A 16,645-nucleotide genomic window follows, 5' to 3' on the forward strand; every position below is an offset into this window, starting at 1 on the left:
CCCTCTACTGACCCCGGGCCCTCGGGCAGTGCCTGAGTTCCCAAATGGTCAGTCCACCCCTGGACACGGCACAGCCCAGTTTAAGACACAACTGACACAAAGCAGAGTAAGTTAGATGGAATGGAGGTCAAAAAACCTCCAAAAAGTCTTCAAAAGACTCCTAAGGAAGTGATGTTGTACAGCTTGTCACGAAGTGAGAAATACACATCAATGAGCAGACAGCCAAGATCCCTGAAAGAAGGTGTGGCTATACAGCATAAGGAATCAGCTCCGAGGAAGAGGAGATCTCCCCTCGAAACGCATCAGTCATTTGGAGGTTCTTCTCACGATTGGAACTTCTTTCAGGGATCCTGTCTATGATATTGTGGATACTGGTAGGCTTGACAGTTTATGACATTGGTGGGTACGCATCTGTTTTATTCATTCAATAAATGTTATCTTTCCTTGTTTTTCAGTACATTCCTGCCTGGACAGGGCAGCGAGTGATACACACAATTCTTTTTAAAGGCCAGAACTGCAAGAGCAAATGATATGAATTGGGCATGTTTCTATTAAAACGTATTGTGGCAGCTACAATGTGGTGTGTAAAGGGTTATCCTGCCCCAGTGACGATCATTCCCAGGAAAATCTCTGCACGGGGGGCCGGGGGGGGGGGAGTTGGGGGGATCATCACAAATATTATTGCAGGTACTAGTCCCACATACCTTACACTTATCAGAATACAATATTTTCATAATTTGTGTCCTTTAATGAGAAATAATACTAAGAAATATTATTAATCTTTTTACAAACTAGAGTGTCTCCTGACTTGTTTTTACAAAATTACCTGAATAGCTAATAAAGATGCAATTATGTTTCTGTTTGTCAGACCTCAATATAAAACCAGCCCCAGTTTCTGCTATTAGAATGGGCAGATCTGTGTGTAAATCCTGCTGGCAGATGGTCACCTGTCAGGAAGACTGGACATCCAGCTACGCAGCAATGTGACTCGGGATACTGGTTGTAGATGTCACGCATGCAGAATTGTAGCATCCTGACAATCACCGAGACACAACATGAGGAATTGTACCATCCTGACAATCACTGAGACACAACATGCAGAATTGTACCATCCTGACAATCACCGAGACACAACATGCAGAATTGTAGCATCCTGACAATCACCGAGACACAACATGCAGAATTGTAGCATCCTGACAATCACCGAGACACAACATGCAGAATTGTACCATCCTGACAATCACCGAGACACAACATGCAGAATTGTACCATCCTGACAATCACTGAGACACAACATGCAGAATTGTACCATCCTGACAATCACTGAGACACAACATGCAGAATTGTACCATCCTGACAATCACTGAGACACAACATGCAGAATTGTAGCATCCTGACAATCACTGAGACACAACATGCAGAATTGTAGCATCCTGACAATCACCGAGACACAACATGCAGAATTGTACCATCCTGACAATCACCGAGACACAACATGCAGAATTGTACCATCCTGACAATCACCGAGACACAACATGCAGAATTGTACCATCCTGACAATCACCGAGACACAACATGCAGAATTGTACCATCCTGACAATCACCGAGACACAACGTGTAGAATTGTACCATCCTGACAATCACCGAGACACAACATGCAGAATTGTATCATCCTGACAATCACCGAGACACAACATGCAGAATTGTATCATCCTGACAATCACCGAGACACAACATGCAGAATTGTACCATCCTGACAATCACTGAGACACAACATGCAGAATTGTACCATCCTGACAATCACCGAGACACAACATGCGGAATTGTATCATCCTGACAATCACCGAGACACAGCATGCAGAATTGTACCATCCTGACAATCACCGAGACACAACATGCAGAATTGTGCCATCCTGACAATCACCGAGACACAACATGCAGAATTGTACCATCCTGACAATCACCGAGACACAGCATGCAGAATTGTACCATCCTGACAATCACCGAGACACAGCATGCAGAATTGTACCATCCTGACAATCACCGAGACACAGCATGCAGAATTGTACCATCCTGACAATCACCGAGACACAACATGCAGAATTGTACCATCCTGACAATCACCGAGACACAACATGCAGAATTGTACCATCCTGACAATCACTGAGACACAACATGCAGAATTGTACCATCCTGACAATCACTGAGACACAACATGCTCATCCTGACAATCACCGAGACACAACATGCAGAATTGTATCATCCTGACAATCACTGAGACACAACATGCAGAATTGTATCATCCTGACAATCACCGAGACACAACATGCAGAATTGTATCATCCTGACAATCACCGAGACACAACATGCAGAATTGTATCATCCTGACAATCACCGAGACACAACATGCAGAATTGTATCATCCTGACAATCACTGAGACACAACATGCAGAATTGTGCCATCCTGACAATCACTAAGACACAACAAATCTAACCGCATTATTATCTCTCCCGTCTGCTGGCACATTGTAGCATATGTGACCTGGTCTGTATGATCCAATCCAGAGCCAAATATTGTAGCAGCACAGTGCTGGCACTCCATGGACGGGGTAACGGTCATGCTGATCCAAACAGGACAGAAGGGACAGAAGAAAGTGAGGAAAGGGAGACAAAAGAGAGAGAGAGAAAAGGAGGTGGAGAGAGTGAAAGAAGGGGAGAGGACAGAGAGAATAATAGACGAGAAAAGGGCAGGGAAGGGGGGGAAATGAGAGAAAGGAGAGAGAGAAAATGGCAGGGAAGAGGGGAGAGTGAGAAAAAGGGAAAGGAGAGAGAGAAAAGGGCATGGAAGGGGGAGAGTGAGAGACAGGGAAAGGAGAGAGAGAAAGTGGAAGGGAGGAGAGGAGAGTGAGAGAAAGGGAAAGGAGAGAGAGAAAGGGCATGGAAGAGAGGAGGGTGAGAGAAAGGGAAAGGAGAGAGAGAAAAGGGAAGGGAGGAGAGTGAGAGAAAGGGAAAGGAGAGAGAGAAAGGGCATGGAAGAGAGGAGAGTGAGAGAAAGGGAAAGGAGAGAGAGAAAAGGGAAGGGGGGGAGTGAGAGAAAGGGAAAGGAGGGAGAGAAAAGGTCAGGGAAGGGGGGAGAGTGAGAGAAAGGAAAAGGAGAGAGAGAAAAGGGTAGGGAAGGGGGGAGAGTGAGAGAAAGGGAAAAGAAGAGAGAAAAGGGCAGGGAAGAGAGGAGAGTGAGAGAAAGGGAAATGAGAGAGAGAAAGGGGTAGGGAAGGGGGAGAGAGAAAGGGAAAGGAGAGAGAGAGAGAGAGAGAGAGAGAGAGGGGGCAGGTAAGAGGGAAGAATGAGAGAAAGGGAAAGGAGAGAGAGAGAGAAAAGGGCAGTTAAGAGGGGAGAGTGAGAGAAAGGGAAAGGAGAGAGATAAAAGAGCAGAGGAGGGGGGAAAGTGAGGGATAGGAGAGAGAGAAAGGGGCAGGGAAGGGGGGAAAGTGAGGGAAAGGAGCGAGAGAAAAGGGCAGGGAAGGGGGGAAAGTGAGGGAAAGGAGAAAGAGAAAAGGGCAGGGAAGGGGGAAAGTGAGGGAAAGGAGAGAGAGAAAGGGGCAGGGAAGAGGGGAGAGTGAGAGAAAGAGAAAGCAGAGAGAGAAAATAGCAGGGAAGGGGGAGAGTGAGAGAAAGGGAAAGGAGAGAGAGAAAAGGGCAGGGAAGGGAGGGAAAGTGAGGGAAAGGATAGAGAGAGAAAAGGGCAGGGAAGAAAGGAGAGTGAGAGAAAGGGAAATGAGAGAGAAAAGGGCAGGGAAGAGGAAAGAGTGAGAGAAAGGAAAAGGAGAGAGAGAAAATGACAGGGAAGAGGGGAGAGTGAGGGAAAGGAGAGAGAGAGAAAAGGGCAGGGAAGAAAAGAGAGTGAGAGAAAGGGAAATGAGAGAGAGAAAAGGGCAGGGAAGAGGAAAGAGTGAGAGAAAGGAAAAGGAGAGAGAGAAAAGGACAGGGAAGAGGGGAGAGTAAGGGAAAGGAGAGAGAGAAAAGGACAGGGAAGAGGGGAGAGTGAGGGAAAGGAGAGAGAGAGAAAAGGGCAGGGAAGAAAGGAGAGTGAGAGAAAGGGAAATGAGAGAGAGAAAAGGGCAGGGAAGAGGAAAGAGTGAGAGAAAGGAAAAGGAGAGAGAGAAAAGGACAGGGAAGAGGGGAGAGTAAGGGAAAGGAGAGAGAGAAAAGGACAGGGAAGAGGGGAGAGTGAGGGAAAGGAGCGAGAGAAAAGGGGAAGAGGGAGAGAATAAAAACAGCAGAGAGAATAAGTGAACAGAAAAGAGAGAAAAAAAGGGTCAGGGAAAAAAGAGTAAGAGAAAGGAAGAGTAGAGAGAGAAAAGGGGGAGAGAGAGTGAAAAGGGAAGACAAAGACAAAAGGGCAGGGAGAAGAGAGTGAAAAAAAGGGGAAAGAAAGAAAATGAAAAGTGAGGAGGGGGGAGGGGGAAGGGCACAGGAGATAAAGGGAGTGAAAGGTGAGAAAGGAGGATGGTGGGGGTAGAAAGGGGTAGGAGAGAGAAAGTGAAAGGGGGAAGAGAGTGGGAAAGAGACAGGAGGGAGAAAGAGAAAGGAAGAGGAGGAGAGAAAAGGGGAATGAGAGAGAGAAATGGATAAGAGACAGAGAAAAGGAAAGGACAGAGAAAAGGAGAGTAGACTAGAAAGTAGCATGGAAGAGAGAGCAAGGTAAGAGTGAGAGAGGGACAAGAGAGTGAAAGAAGGAAGAGAGACAGTCATAGGGATATGAGCGTGAAAGGGGGAGAAGAGAGAGAGTGAAAGGGAGAGAAAAAAGCATGAGAGAGAGGGACATACATACATAGATGGATACCTAGGGGTTAATTTAGTAAAATTAGAGAGTTCACAATCTGGTGCAGCTCTTCATAGAAACCAATCAGCTTCCAGGTTTTAAGTTTAATGCATAATTGAACAAGCTGTAGTTAGAAGCTGATTGGCTGCCATGTACTGTACAACTGCCCCAGATTTTGCACTTTCTGGTTTTAGTAACCTTCTGACCATTACCCAGTGTACTTTGGCCCGGCTTCTGCCCTTCATGGGATTATTCAGGCCCCATGCGTGTTGCCCCTAGAGTAATAGAGAAAAGAGGTGTAAAGTGCCAGCAAACAGCATCAACATTGGCATCTCAATACAGAATGTCAGTGTAATCAATGGGGCAAGATTTGTTTCCTACAGACATTCACATAGGGCTGTCTGCGGCTGTCCTGAATTGGATGGGCAAAAGTGGTCAAATTAAGAGACAGCCATCTATCCTGTTTCTTGGCTGTTGGGTTTGGTTCCATGTCAAGGAAGATGTCTACATGGAATTTGTACATTGACATCTTTTTTGTGTGAGTTGCCCTTGTAGATAGATAATAGATAGATAGATAGATGATAGATAATAGATAGATAGATAGATAGATAGATAGATAGATAGATAGATAGATAGATAATAGATAGATAGATAGATAGATAGATAATAGATAGATAGATAATAGATAGATAGATAGATAGATAGATAGATAGATAGATAGATAGATAGATAGATAGATAATAGATAGATAGATAATAGATAGATAGATAGATAGATAGATAGATAGATAGATAGATAGATAATAGATAGATAGATAGATAGATAGATAGATAGATAGATAGATAGATAGATAATAGATAGATAGATAGATAGATAGATAGATAGATAGATAATAGATAGATAGATAGATAGATAGATAGATAGATAGATAGATAATAGATAGATAGATAGATAGATAGATAGATAGATAGATAATAGATAGATAGATAGATAGATAGATAGATAGATAGATAATAGATAGATAGATAGATAGATAGATAGATAATAGATAGATAGATAGATAGATAGATAATAGATAGATAGATAGATAGATAATAGATAGATAGATAGATAGATAGATAGATAGATAGATAATAGATAGATAGATAGATAGATAGATAGATAGATAGATAATAGATAGATAGATAGATAGATAGATAATAGATATGTAGATAGATAGATAGATAGATAGATAGATAGATAGATAATAGATAGATAGATAGATAGATAGATAGATAATAGATAGATAGATAGATAGATAATAGATAGATAGATAGATAGATAGATAGATAAATAGATAGATAGATAATAGATAGATAGATAGATAGATAGATAATAGATAGATAGATAGATAGATAGATAGATAGATAGATAATAGATAAATGGATAGATAGATAGATAGATAGATAATAGATAGATGATAGATAGATAGATATGGTCACTTTGAAGGGCTGGGTAAGTCATGGGCCAGATGTGTCTCCAGCCATGACCCAAGTCTACTGCTGTGCCGACACCCCCTGGCTGGATGATGATGGGATCGCTCCTGCTCCCCTGTATCCAGTCACTGTAAATTAGGTCACTCATATATCTGCATATCCGCACAGCACAGGAGCGGGCAGGAAGAATTCACACACAGGCATTTCTGATCTAGAAATATTTATTTAGAACACAAAAATAGATGCAGCAGGCTGTCCTCAGACCACGAACTATACATACACAATCCAGTCAATGAACTCAGTCCGACCCATTCAAGGAAATGAAAGATCAGCAGTGGTGTGCATAGCAACTAGACAGCAACTGCCATTCTACCAACATCAACTGCCATTCTACCGATGCGCATTTGAAATAAGAAAAGAATCTGGTTTCTATATGATACTACTTTTTGTTAGAGTTAAAGAATACAATAGTGTCACCTCCCCACCTACAGCCCGCTGATTGGACAATGAGGGAGCAGCAACACTACTACAACCCTGCTCTCTCCCCATCAGCATGTTATCTGTCAGTACACGTACTGTACATGCCGCTCCTAATACTGCATCTCCTTTTTCTAATTTGAGTGCTTGTGGAGGGAGCTAACTGCACCCATGTGGAGACCTGGAAAAAGTACATGCTAGTGCCCCCCAAGGCAGGCTAAGGCTGCCCTTTATGCAAGGCTGGCGTTGAGGCAGCACACCAACTTAAAAGTGATGCTTCTCCAAAAGAACATATTTAACTCCTTGTACTCTGTGGCCCAACATCTGTACCAGGGGCGGACTGACCATTTGGAAACTCAGGCACTGCCCCAGGGCCCGGGGTCAGTAGGGGGCCCCATGAGATGCCCCTGGTACCTTTTTCATAGGCTTTTTTGAGTTTGGGCAAGAACACAGGGGCCCCATGATCCCCTATTGCCCAGGGGCCCCATGAGTTGTCAGTCCGTACTTTTTACATTGATAACTATGAGGCATAATTCTTCTGTGACTTGTAGGCTGGGTCCCCAGGATGCCCCATGCCAGAAATCGAACCCAGTATTGGGGTTCTGGTCACTTGAGAGGGAGCCTATGCACACAAGTTCTCTCATTACCAGGGTCCTCCGCCACCTCTGCCAAGTCACACCGCTTCCTGACTGGCTGGCTGCTTAGGCACTCAACACTGGTACTGTAGTCATCAGCAACAGCAATATAGCTTTCTCTGCATTGCTTCACTGCACTTTGGTATTGCATCTCCTATAAGTTGAACTTGTCCCCTAATTAAGCATTGCTCTTGTGATATGCCATACATGCTTCACACCCTTTTAAGATTTTCCTCAAGTAACTTCAGACCAAGCCAAGTTGACAGTAAGCGTTCTTTACTGAAGTTGTTTAAATGTAACAAATGAACATTTTACAATCCTGTACACAATCTTCTAAGTGTCCCTTAGTTAGTGCACTGGTGCCCCTGATTGCCCCAGGAGGTAGTTATACCTTAATTAGGGGAGAAAGTCCTTAGAGTCCTTTGGTCAAGCAAAGTCCATGCCCCTGGAACCCCGACTGGGTTCCCGCAGGGGGGTGGTTAAGAACAAAGTAACAGATCACATCCTTAGCAGCATCCTGTTCCTTGAATGGGGAGAGCTGGAACCGTACATCCAGCCATCTTATTAATCACGAACCCCCCCCTCCAATCCCTTAAGCTCCATGAACACTAGGTTAAAAAAAGCTCCTAGCAGCAAGCAGCTTTTGAGCATTTTTTTCTGCCTCTAGAAGCAAATATCCTGTCATCCTATGCGTCCACGCACACTATTTTAGTCTAGAGGCATTTTTTTTAAAGCTTCAGTGTTTAGGAACAGAAAAAAATTATTTTGTGTCCATTTTTGGGAGCAATTTGCCAGCAGCAAAAAACACTGTACCAGTTTTCTGCATTTTGTTTTCTTAGTGGGCGGCTGCCAGTGTCCTTAACAACCAGTGATGCTTTTGTTGGTGAATGAGTAGGGGTACAATGTACCACATACTCATTTACATTGGGGGGGGCAGGATCTGGGGACACACTTGTTAAAGGAGGCGTCCAAATTCCAATAGGCCCACAGACCCCCACAACCACCACCCAGGAAGAGGTCCTTGTCCCCATCAACATGGGGACAGGGTGCTTTGGGGAGGGAGCCCCCCTGCCTCAAAGCACCCCCATGTTAAGGGCATGTGGCCTGGTATGGTTCAGGATGGGGGGTGCTTGCTTGTCCCCCCCCTTTTCTGGCCTGCCGAGCTGCTTGCTTAGACAAGAGCCTGGTATGGATTTTGGGGTGGACTCCACTTTTTTTTTTTTTTTTTAATTTTGGCGTAGGATTCTTCTCAAAATCCATAGCAGACCTAAGCGCCTGAAGGCACCCAAAGGGCCTGTTATTAATTGGGAAGGGGACTCCCATGCATTTTTAAAAAAACATTTTTTAATGTCGGCATTCCCCACTGACATTCAGTTGTCAGTGGGGAATCCCACTGACAGCTGATGAGTAATCAGTTGCTAAGGATGCAGGCGGCAGGCCACACATTAACAACCACTGGGCAGCACAGTGACTAAATGGTTAGCACTTCCGCATGGCAGTACTAGGGTTGTTGGTTCGAATCCCAGCCACAGCACCACCTGCCTGGAGTTTGCATGTTCTTCCTGTGTCTGCGTGGGTTTCCTCCAGGTACTCTGTTTTCCTCCCACACTCCAAAGACATGCTGGTAATTGGCTCCTGTATAAATTGTCCCTAGTATGTGTATGTATGAATGTAAGCTAGGGACCTTAGATTGTACACCCCTTGAGGGTTAGGGAATGATGTGAATGTATAATATATATGTAAAGTGCTGCGTAAATTGACATCGCTATATAAGTACCTGAAATAAATAAATAAAATAAAACGGAAAACTGCCAGCACAAAAATGGGAAAATGCTAGCAAAAATCTAATATTGAACACTTTTAAACCACAGTTTTTCTGTTGTTTTTTTTCAGCTACTAGTGTGCATGGAGTCTTATTGTCCCTGTGGGGAATTTCCTTTTATTCGTATTCCTTTTATTTCCTTTATATTCTGTATAGTAATGGTGATTCAGCTGTTGGCATTGGGTCAACCAGGTATCTGATACACCTTATCAGTTAATTTTTTTTTTTTTGCACAAATTTGCAAAGTTTCAGCAGCCTTGATAATTTGAGGGGATGGATCTGATACGATCAAAGTGTGAAAGGGTTACAAAAAAGCTTTTGTTCACTAATGAAAACATTAACCTCTGAAGTAGCGTAGTCAGACCTAATGCCGACATAACAATCGAAATTCAGAATGGGGAACGAAAGGCACTACTCTGACTCTGAAGATCAGAGGACAACAACTTAAAAGTGAATTTGGAATGCAGTCAGGCAGTAGCAGAAGTCAGCATGATTGAGAGTTGCATAAGATGCTTCACGGGCAGAAAAAAAATCTCAGGTTGCAGAGTTTAATTTAAAGTGTGTCTGATGGCTAGAAACAAAGGACACCCAAATTCTACTCTGAATTAGGGAAAGGCAGCTGTCAGATCAAAGGGTGGTTGTAATGTGAGCCCAGGTATAGTCATGGGTTGAAGAATTTGCAGAATTTTAGCGGATGGGGGTGGGAGAGTAGAGATGAACGGGCCCTGAGGTTTTTTTATTTTGTATTTTTTTCACTTTATGAGATTTACCCCTACTTTAATGCTCTGGGGCTTGGCTTAACAGTGTTGAGGCATCAAGAAGTAAAAATATATAAAGTATCTAAAGCAAAAAGTTTTATTTGTAGTTTTGGATAGAGTAAGGGTTGGAATTCTGGTCAGGAGACACATAAGGAAGTCAAAGAATATTCCTGCAAAGTAAGGGGAAATCCCCTCTTATTTGTCAATGGAGAAGGTATCCTCACTGAATGAATCCTCCTGTTCAGGTGACTTTGCAAATTTTTGTTTCCCCATTTAGTGGCAAAAACACAGGTATTAATTTGTATTTTATTTTATATCCTAGAGTGAAAAAAAACATGCTGTGAAGAATGTCTAACTCAGGCAAACTTAGTACTGCATCCACTGGATCCCCCCATTCCTTTCAAGGTCCAAACCAAGGGCAGGGTTTACCACAGCCCCGTCAAGGCATTACTATCCAGCTGACCAAAGTGCACAGTGAAGACAACTGGGAGGAATTAGAGGAGAGTGATCTCATCTTTACCCTGGATCAAGATGAAGAGGAGGCCTTGCTGGCAAATCCAGTACCCAACAAAGCCAGAGGTCCTGTGTATGGGCAGCCAGTGGGGAAAGAAGGAACTGTGGTCGATGAGCTAGCTCTCGCTGCATATGAATGTGCAGGTGATGTTCTCCTGTCCAGTGAAATCCAGAAATGTAGTTCTCCATTGATGCCAAGCTCACCCTCTTCTAAACCTCTCATCAACCTGGTCAAGTCTGTCTCTACTGAAATTGATGCCAAGGATCCTTCTCCTCACAAACCCCATCCATTTGTCAACCTAGTCAAGTCTATCTCCACTGAAATTTCCCGACTTGAACCAGAGGTATCGCAGTCCAAGTCAGACTCTAAGCTGAACGTTCATCTGTGGAAACAGATAACCCAGCCCAAGAGCAAAAATGGAGACTCTAGGACAGCTCCATCCTCACCTAGCTTGTCACCTTCTGAAAGCAAAGGTATGTTTTTCAATGTACAGGAAGTAGAAGCCAAACTGGAGGACACCAAGAGGAGGTTGTCAGAAGCCATGCAAGAACCTTTAAGCATGCTTAGCAAAATTATCGGTGAGGAGCCAACACCGAGCCCCAAATATAGAACTATGCCCCCAATGTTTTCTAGCCAGGAGTCCCCAACAAATCAACAGAGGGACCAAGGTTTTTTTGATACAAAGAACAGTTTTCCAAGTTATGGAAAGTTAGAAGAAAGTGAAAACCTGGAGTTTATGGAGAATTCCAGAAGTGTTCATCGAGAGGCACCTAAAAACTACTGCAAATATAAGATCTGCTCCTATGGGGACATGATCCAAGTTGTAGAACTAGCCAACGATGTAGAATCAGAAGATCATAATTTATTGGAGCCTGCAACCTCTTGCCAAACGACCCATCATAACAATGATGTGCCATGCAGTGCCCTGGTCTGTGTAGCAATCCTAGCTTACAACTTCTTCATTTGGCCCCTGCCAGCCTATATATCTGGACTCCTCATGGGTATTACTAGTGGGTTTCTCCTGGGACTTTTTATGGTGCTTTTGTTGGTCCCAAAGCCTTCCTACTCCTCCAGACACAAGAGATGCCTGCGGGAAAGTTCAAAATTCCAGTTGGCAGCTCCAAAAGTCCAGGAACCCTGTGTCTTTCAGGTATGCTATGTTCACCCAAAAGAATAAAACACAACAATGGCACAATGCACAAATGTAGTGCAGGCTAGTTCACACCACTGCATAATGCGCAGTAAAACATGTTTTATCACACGACACATAATTTTGTGGTCCTTAAGGATGAAATAAAATTAAAGTTTACTACAGACTACTTATATCTATTTTTAAATGAAATGTCAGGTCATTTTCACACCCTTCCCCTGTGCAAGAAATTCCATGGCAAAAGCTGTTACACTAGACTGCAACTGAAACCTTTTATAGCCAATCAAGTTATGGTGAATGTGCTTGGTGTCAGTAAATGGACTCTTCAAACTGTATTATTGAAAATATATGGACATATACCAGTCAATATTGTTTTAGGTACCAACTAAAATACTAATTTCCAATCAATATATACTTAGGGATTTTTAAAGTACTAAAAAATACTAGTACACACACTAATTAAAAAATATAATTTTATTATACAAAGATGCATGTTAAAATCAAGCATGGACTAAAAGTACCTATGTACCAATACTCCAGGAAGAATTTACCCCCTTCATGACCAGGCCATTTTTTGCAATGCGGCGCTGCGCTAATTTAACTGGCTATTGAGCAGTCATGAAATGCTGTACCCACATGAAATTTATATCATTTTTTTTCCTTTGGTGGTATTTGAGCACCACAGGGATTTTATAAATAAACACATATCGGAAATTAAAAAAAAATATTTTTCTACTTTCTGCTATAAAATATATTCAATAATAATAAAAAAATGTAATTTCTTCCAAATTTAGGTCAAAATGTATTCTGCTACATGTCTTTGGTAAAAAAAAAAATTCCAATAAGTATATATTGATTGGTTTGTGTGAAAGTTAAAGCATCTATAAACAATGGTATATATAGTGAAATTTTTTTTTTATATACAGTATATACAAGTAATGGCAGCAATCAGCGACTTATATTGGGAGTGTCATAGGGCGATGGGTAATCTGACACTAACTGCCTCTGGGTGGGAACTGACTAAATGACACTGACATCTCTAGTGACACTTACACAGTGTCTGGTAAAAACAAATCCCAATAAGTGTATATTGATTTGTTCGTGTGAAAGTTAAAGCAGCTATAAACAATGATATATATACTGAAATATTTTTTTTGTATATATGCAAAGAATGGCGATGATCAGCAACTTATATTGGGACTGTAATAGTGCGGTGGGTAATCTGACACTAACTGACTCTGGGTGGGAACTGACTAAATGACACTGACATCTCTAGTGACACTAATACAGTCTTTGGTTCAAAAAATCCCAATAAGTGTATATTGATTGGTTTGTGTGAAAGTTAAAGCGTCTATAAATGATGGTAAATATAGGGAATTTTTTTAATATATATATATATACAAGTAACGGCAGTGATCAGCTACTTATATTGGGACTGTAATAGTCTGGTGGGAAATCTGACACTAACTGACCCTGGGTGGGAACTGACTAAATGACACTGACATCTCTAGTGACACTAATACAGTGTCTTTGGTAAAAAATAAATCCCAATAAGTGTATATTGATTGGTTTGTGTGAAAGTTAAAGCATCTATAAACAATGATATATATACTGAATTTTATATATATATATATATATATATATATACATATATATACACAAGTAATGGCGGAGATCAGGGACTTATATTGGGCCTGTAATAGTGTGGTGGAAAATCTGACACTAACTGACTCTGGGTGGGAACTGACTAAATGACACTGACATTTCTAGTGACACTATACTGTGTCTTTGGTAAAAAAAAATCCCAATAAGTGTATATTGTTATAATAATAATATTGATAGGTTTGTGTGAAAGTTAAAGCGTCTATAAACAATGGTATATATACTAAATTTTGTTTTTTTTATATATATATACAAGTAATGGCGGTGATCAGCAACTTATATTGGGTCTGTAATAGTGCGGTGGGTAATTTGACACTAACTGACTGAGTATACACTGTCACTGTACTAACGGGAAGGGGTTGACATCTTGAGGCAATCAAAGAGTTAACTTTGAGCCTAACAATGTTTGCTGTGTGCAAAGTGTGTTGTTTTTACTAAGCAATGTGTTTGGTCTTTCCTGTGCTGTCTGTATGCACAGTAAGGACAAGAGGGGGGCAGGAGGGGCAGGCGCCCTGGGCGCAGCACTGTCACACTTGGGGAGCACCACAAGCCAAGTTCCCCTGACTGCACACACGCTCCAGATCAGTGGCTGGCAACTGGCAGCTTGGAGCTTCATGTCATCCACTGCTGACACAAATAACATACCGCCTATGTGCAGCCACTTCCTGGGTGTTGGAGAGTAAGGATCTGGCCACCCATGCACAGTGCACGACAGGGGCGGACTGACCAATTAGGCACTCTGGCATTGCCGAGGGCCCAGGGTCAGTAGGGGGCCCCATGAGATGCCCCTGGTACCTTTCATAGGCTTTTTTCGGTGTGGTTTGAGTGTGAGAGAGGACACAGAGGCCCCATGATTTCCTATTGCCCGGGGGCCCCATGAGTTGTCAGTCCGCCCCTAGTGCACGATCCAAGCCAACCATGGGCAGCCACTGCAAGGGGAAGGAAAAATCTGTTTCCTTTCTGTCACCTACTGCACGGGGTGACACCAGACCTGCTCCACCAAAAGGTAAGTTGTAAAGCAAGCTGATGATCCCCACAGGTTGGATCGGATCTGCGGATTGAGCATAATGGATCGGACTCCGGGGATCGTCGGCTTGCTTTACAACTTACCTTTTCAACTTACCTTTTCATGGAGCGGGTCCGGTGTCACCCCGTATAGGTTGCATGCCAACGATCCCCGCAGGATGGATGGGATCTGCGGATTGGGGAAGATAATGGATCAGACTCTGATCCATTATGCTCAATCCACAGATCTGATCCATCCTGCGGGGATCGTCGGCATGCAACCTATTCGGGGTGACACCGGACCCGCTCCATGAAAAGGTAAGTTGTAAAGCAAGCTGAGGATCCCCGCAGGATGGATGGGATCTGCGGATTGGGGAAGATAATGGATCGGACTCTGATCCATTATGCTCAATCCGCAGATCTGATCCATCCTGCGGGGATCGTCGGCATACAACCTGTACAGGGTGACACCGGACCCGCTGCATGAAAAGGTAAGTTGTAAAGCAAGCTGACGATCCCCGCAGGATGGATGGGATCTGCGGATGGGAAAGATATTGGATCGGACTCTGATCCATTATGCTCAATCCACAGTTCTGATCCATCCTGCGGGGATCATCGGCATGTAACCTATACAGGGTGACACCGGACCCGCTGCATGAAAAGGTAAGTTGTAAAGCAAGCTGACAATCCCCGCAGGATGGATCGGGTCTGCGAATTGAGCATAATAGATCGGAGTCTGATCCATTATGCTCAATCCGCAGATCTGATCCATTCTGCAGGGATCGTCGGAGGGGGTGTCACCAAGTGTTACAGCACCGGGTGACACCAACCCTAGGGACGCCTCTGGTTGTATTATAGATGCACAAAGCAGTTCATCCTGTGGAACATGAAATATAGTTTGGTGGGTAGTCATTCCGAGGATGACTGCACACTTTCAATCACTTCACCGCCTCTTCTGTGAAATGCAATTTAACAATTGTTGGGAACAGCTGCAGAGGTGGGTGGGTGACGCGGATGTTGGCACTGCAGATAGGGGCGACATTGTTATCAGGGTACACTGTGTGCTGCCAACATATATTAGCAGATTTTACCTCGTCGCCAGCCGCATTAACACAGGACAGCAGAAGGCAATTCCAGATGTAAAATGTATGCAGTACAATAGGAATTCGTTTCTGTGTATGCTGGGGTTATATCCTCAGACTTCACTAATCATGGAAGAATCTCATCATCAGCAGAACAATTGTGTTTATGAAAGAATTGGCGATTTCAGAAATCAAGTGAATCAGACCAGATTATCTTCTTGTGACTTACTAAAAGATTATTTTCAAGCGAAAGAACATTGAAATGATTGAATTATTGATGGATTGTTTATTGGTGCATGTATGGCTAGCAATGCGGCTCAGACAATGGCGGAGTAATAAGCTTGATGGACATACTTCACACTTAAAGCTGAACCCAGAAATATAGCGAAGTACAGAGATAAAATACACGGCTCAAAAAATGACAGGAACACATTTTAATCAGAGTACAGCATCAAGTCAATGAAACTCCTGGGATATTGATCTGGTGAGGGGGTTGTTAATCACTTTCAGCTGCTTTGGTGTTAATGAAATTAACAACAGGTGCACTAGATGGGCAACAATGAGGCAACCCCCAAAACGGGAATGGTTTTACAGGTGGAGGCCACTGATATTTTTTCCCTACTCATCTTTTCTGACTGTTTTTCACTAGTATTGCATTTGGCTAGGGTCAGTGTCACTACTGGTAGCATGAGGCCATACCTGGACCCTACAGAGGTTGTACAGCCTGTCCAACTCCTCCAGGGTACCACATCAATACGTACCATTGCCAGAAGGTTTGCTGTGTCTCCCAGCACAGTCTCAAGAGCATAAAAGAGATTCCAGGAGACAGGTAGTTACTCTAGGAGAGCTGGACAGGGCCGTAGAAGGTCCTTAACCCATCAGCAGGACCGATATCTGCTCCTTTGTGCAAGGAGGAACAGGATGAGCACTGCCAGAGCCCTACAAAATGACCTCCAGCAGGCCACTGGTGTGAATGTCTCTGACCAAACAATCAGAAACAGACTTCATGAGGGTGGCCTGAGGGCCCGACATCCTCTAGTGGGCCCTGTGCTCACTGCCCAGCACCATAGAGCTTGATTGGCATTTGCCATTGAACACCAGAATTGGCAGGTCCACCACTGGCGCCCTGTGCTTTTTATAGACGAGAGCAGGTTCCCCCTGAGCACATGTGACAGACGTGAAAGGGTCTGGAGAAGCCGTGGAGAACGTTATGCTGCCTGTAACATCGTTCAGCATGACCGTT

The 16,645-nt window shown here is 43.3% G+C and overlaps 1 protein-coding gene across 1 annotated transcript in view; it reads left to right on the top strand.

Annotated features, from left to right (window-relative positions):
- The window catches only part of LOC149458530 (testis-expressed protein 2-like), a 72,321-nt gene that overhangs the window by 8,864 nt on the left and 46,812 nt on the right, over positions 1 to 16,645 (top strand). Inside the window, exon 2 of the mRNA XM_089682115.1 lies at positions 10,312 to 11,653. Within this exon, the coding sequence (XP_089538241.1) occupies positions 10,337 to 11,653 (1,317 nt within the window). The 5' untranslated portion in view covers positions 10,312 to 10,336. The remainder of the gene's footprint in view (positions 1 to 10,311; positions 11,654 to 16,645) is intronic.

Source organism: Staurois parvus, unplaced genomic scaffold, assembly GCF_062004578.1.
Source record: "Staurois parvus isolate SC_StPar_1 unplaced genomic scaffold, SC_StPar_1.0 ptg000285l, whole genome shotgun sequence".
Taxonomy (NCBI): Eukaryota; Metazoa; Chordata; class Amphibia; order Anura; family Ranidae; genus Staurois; species Staurois parvus.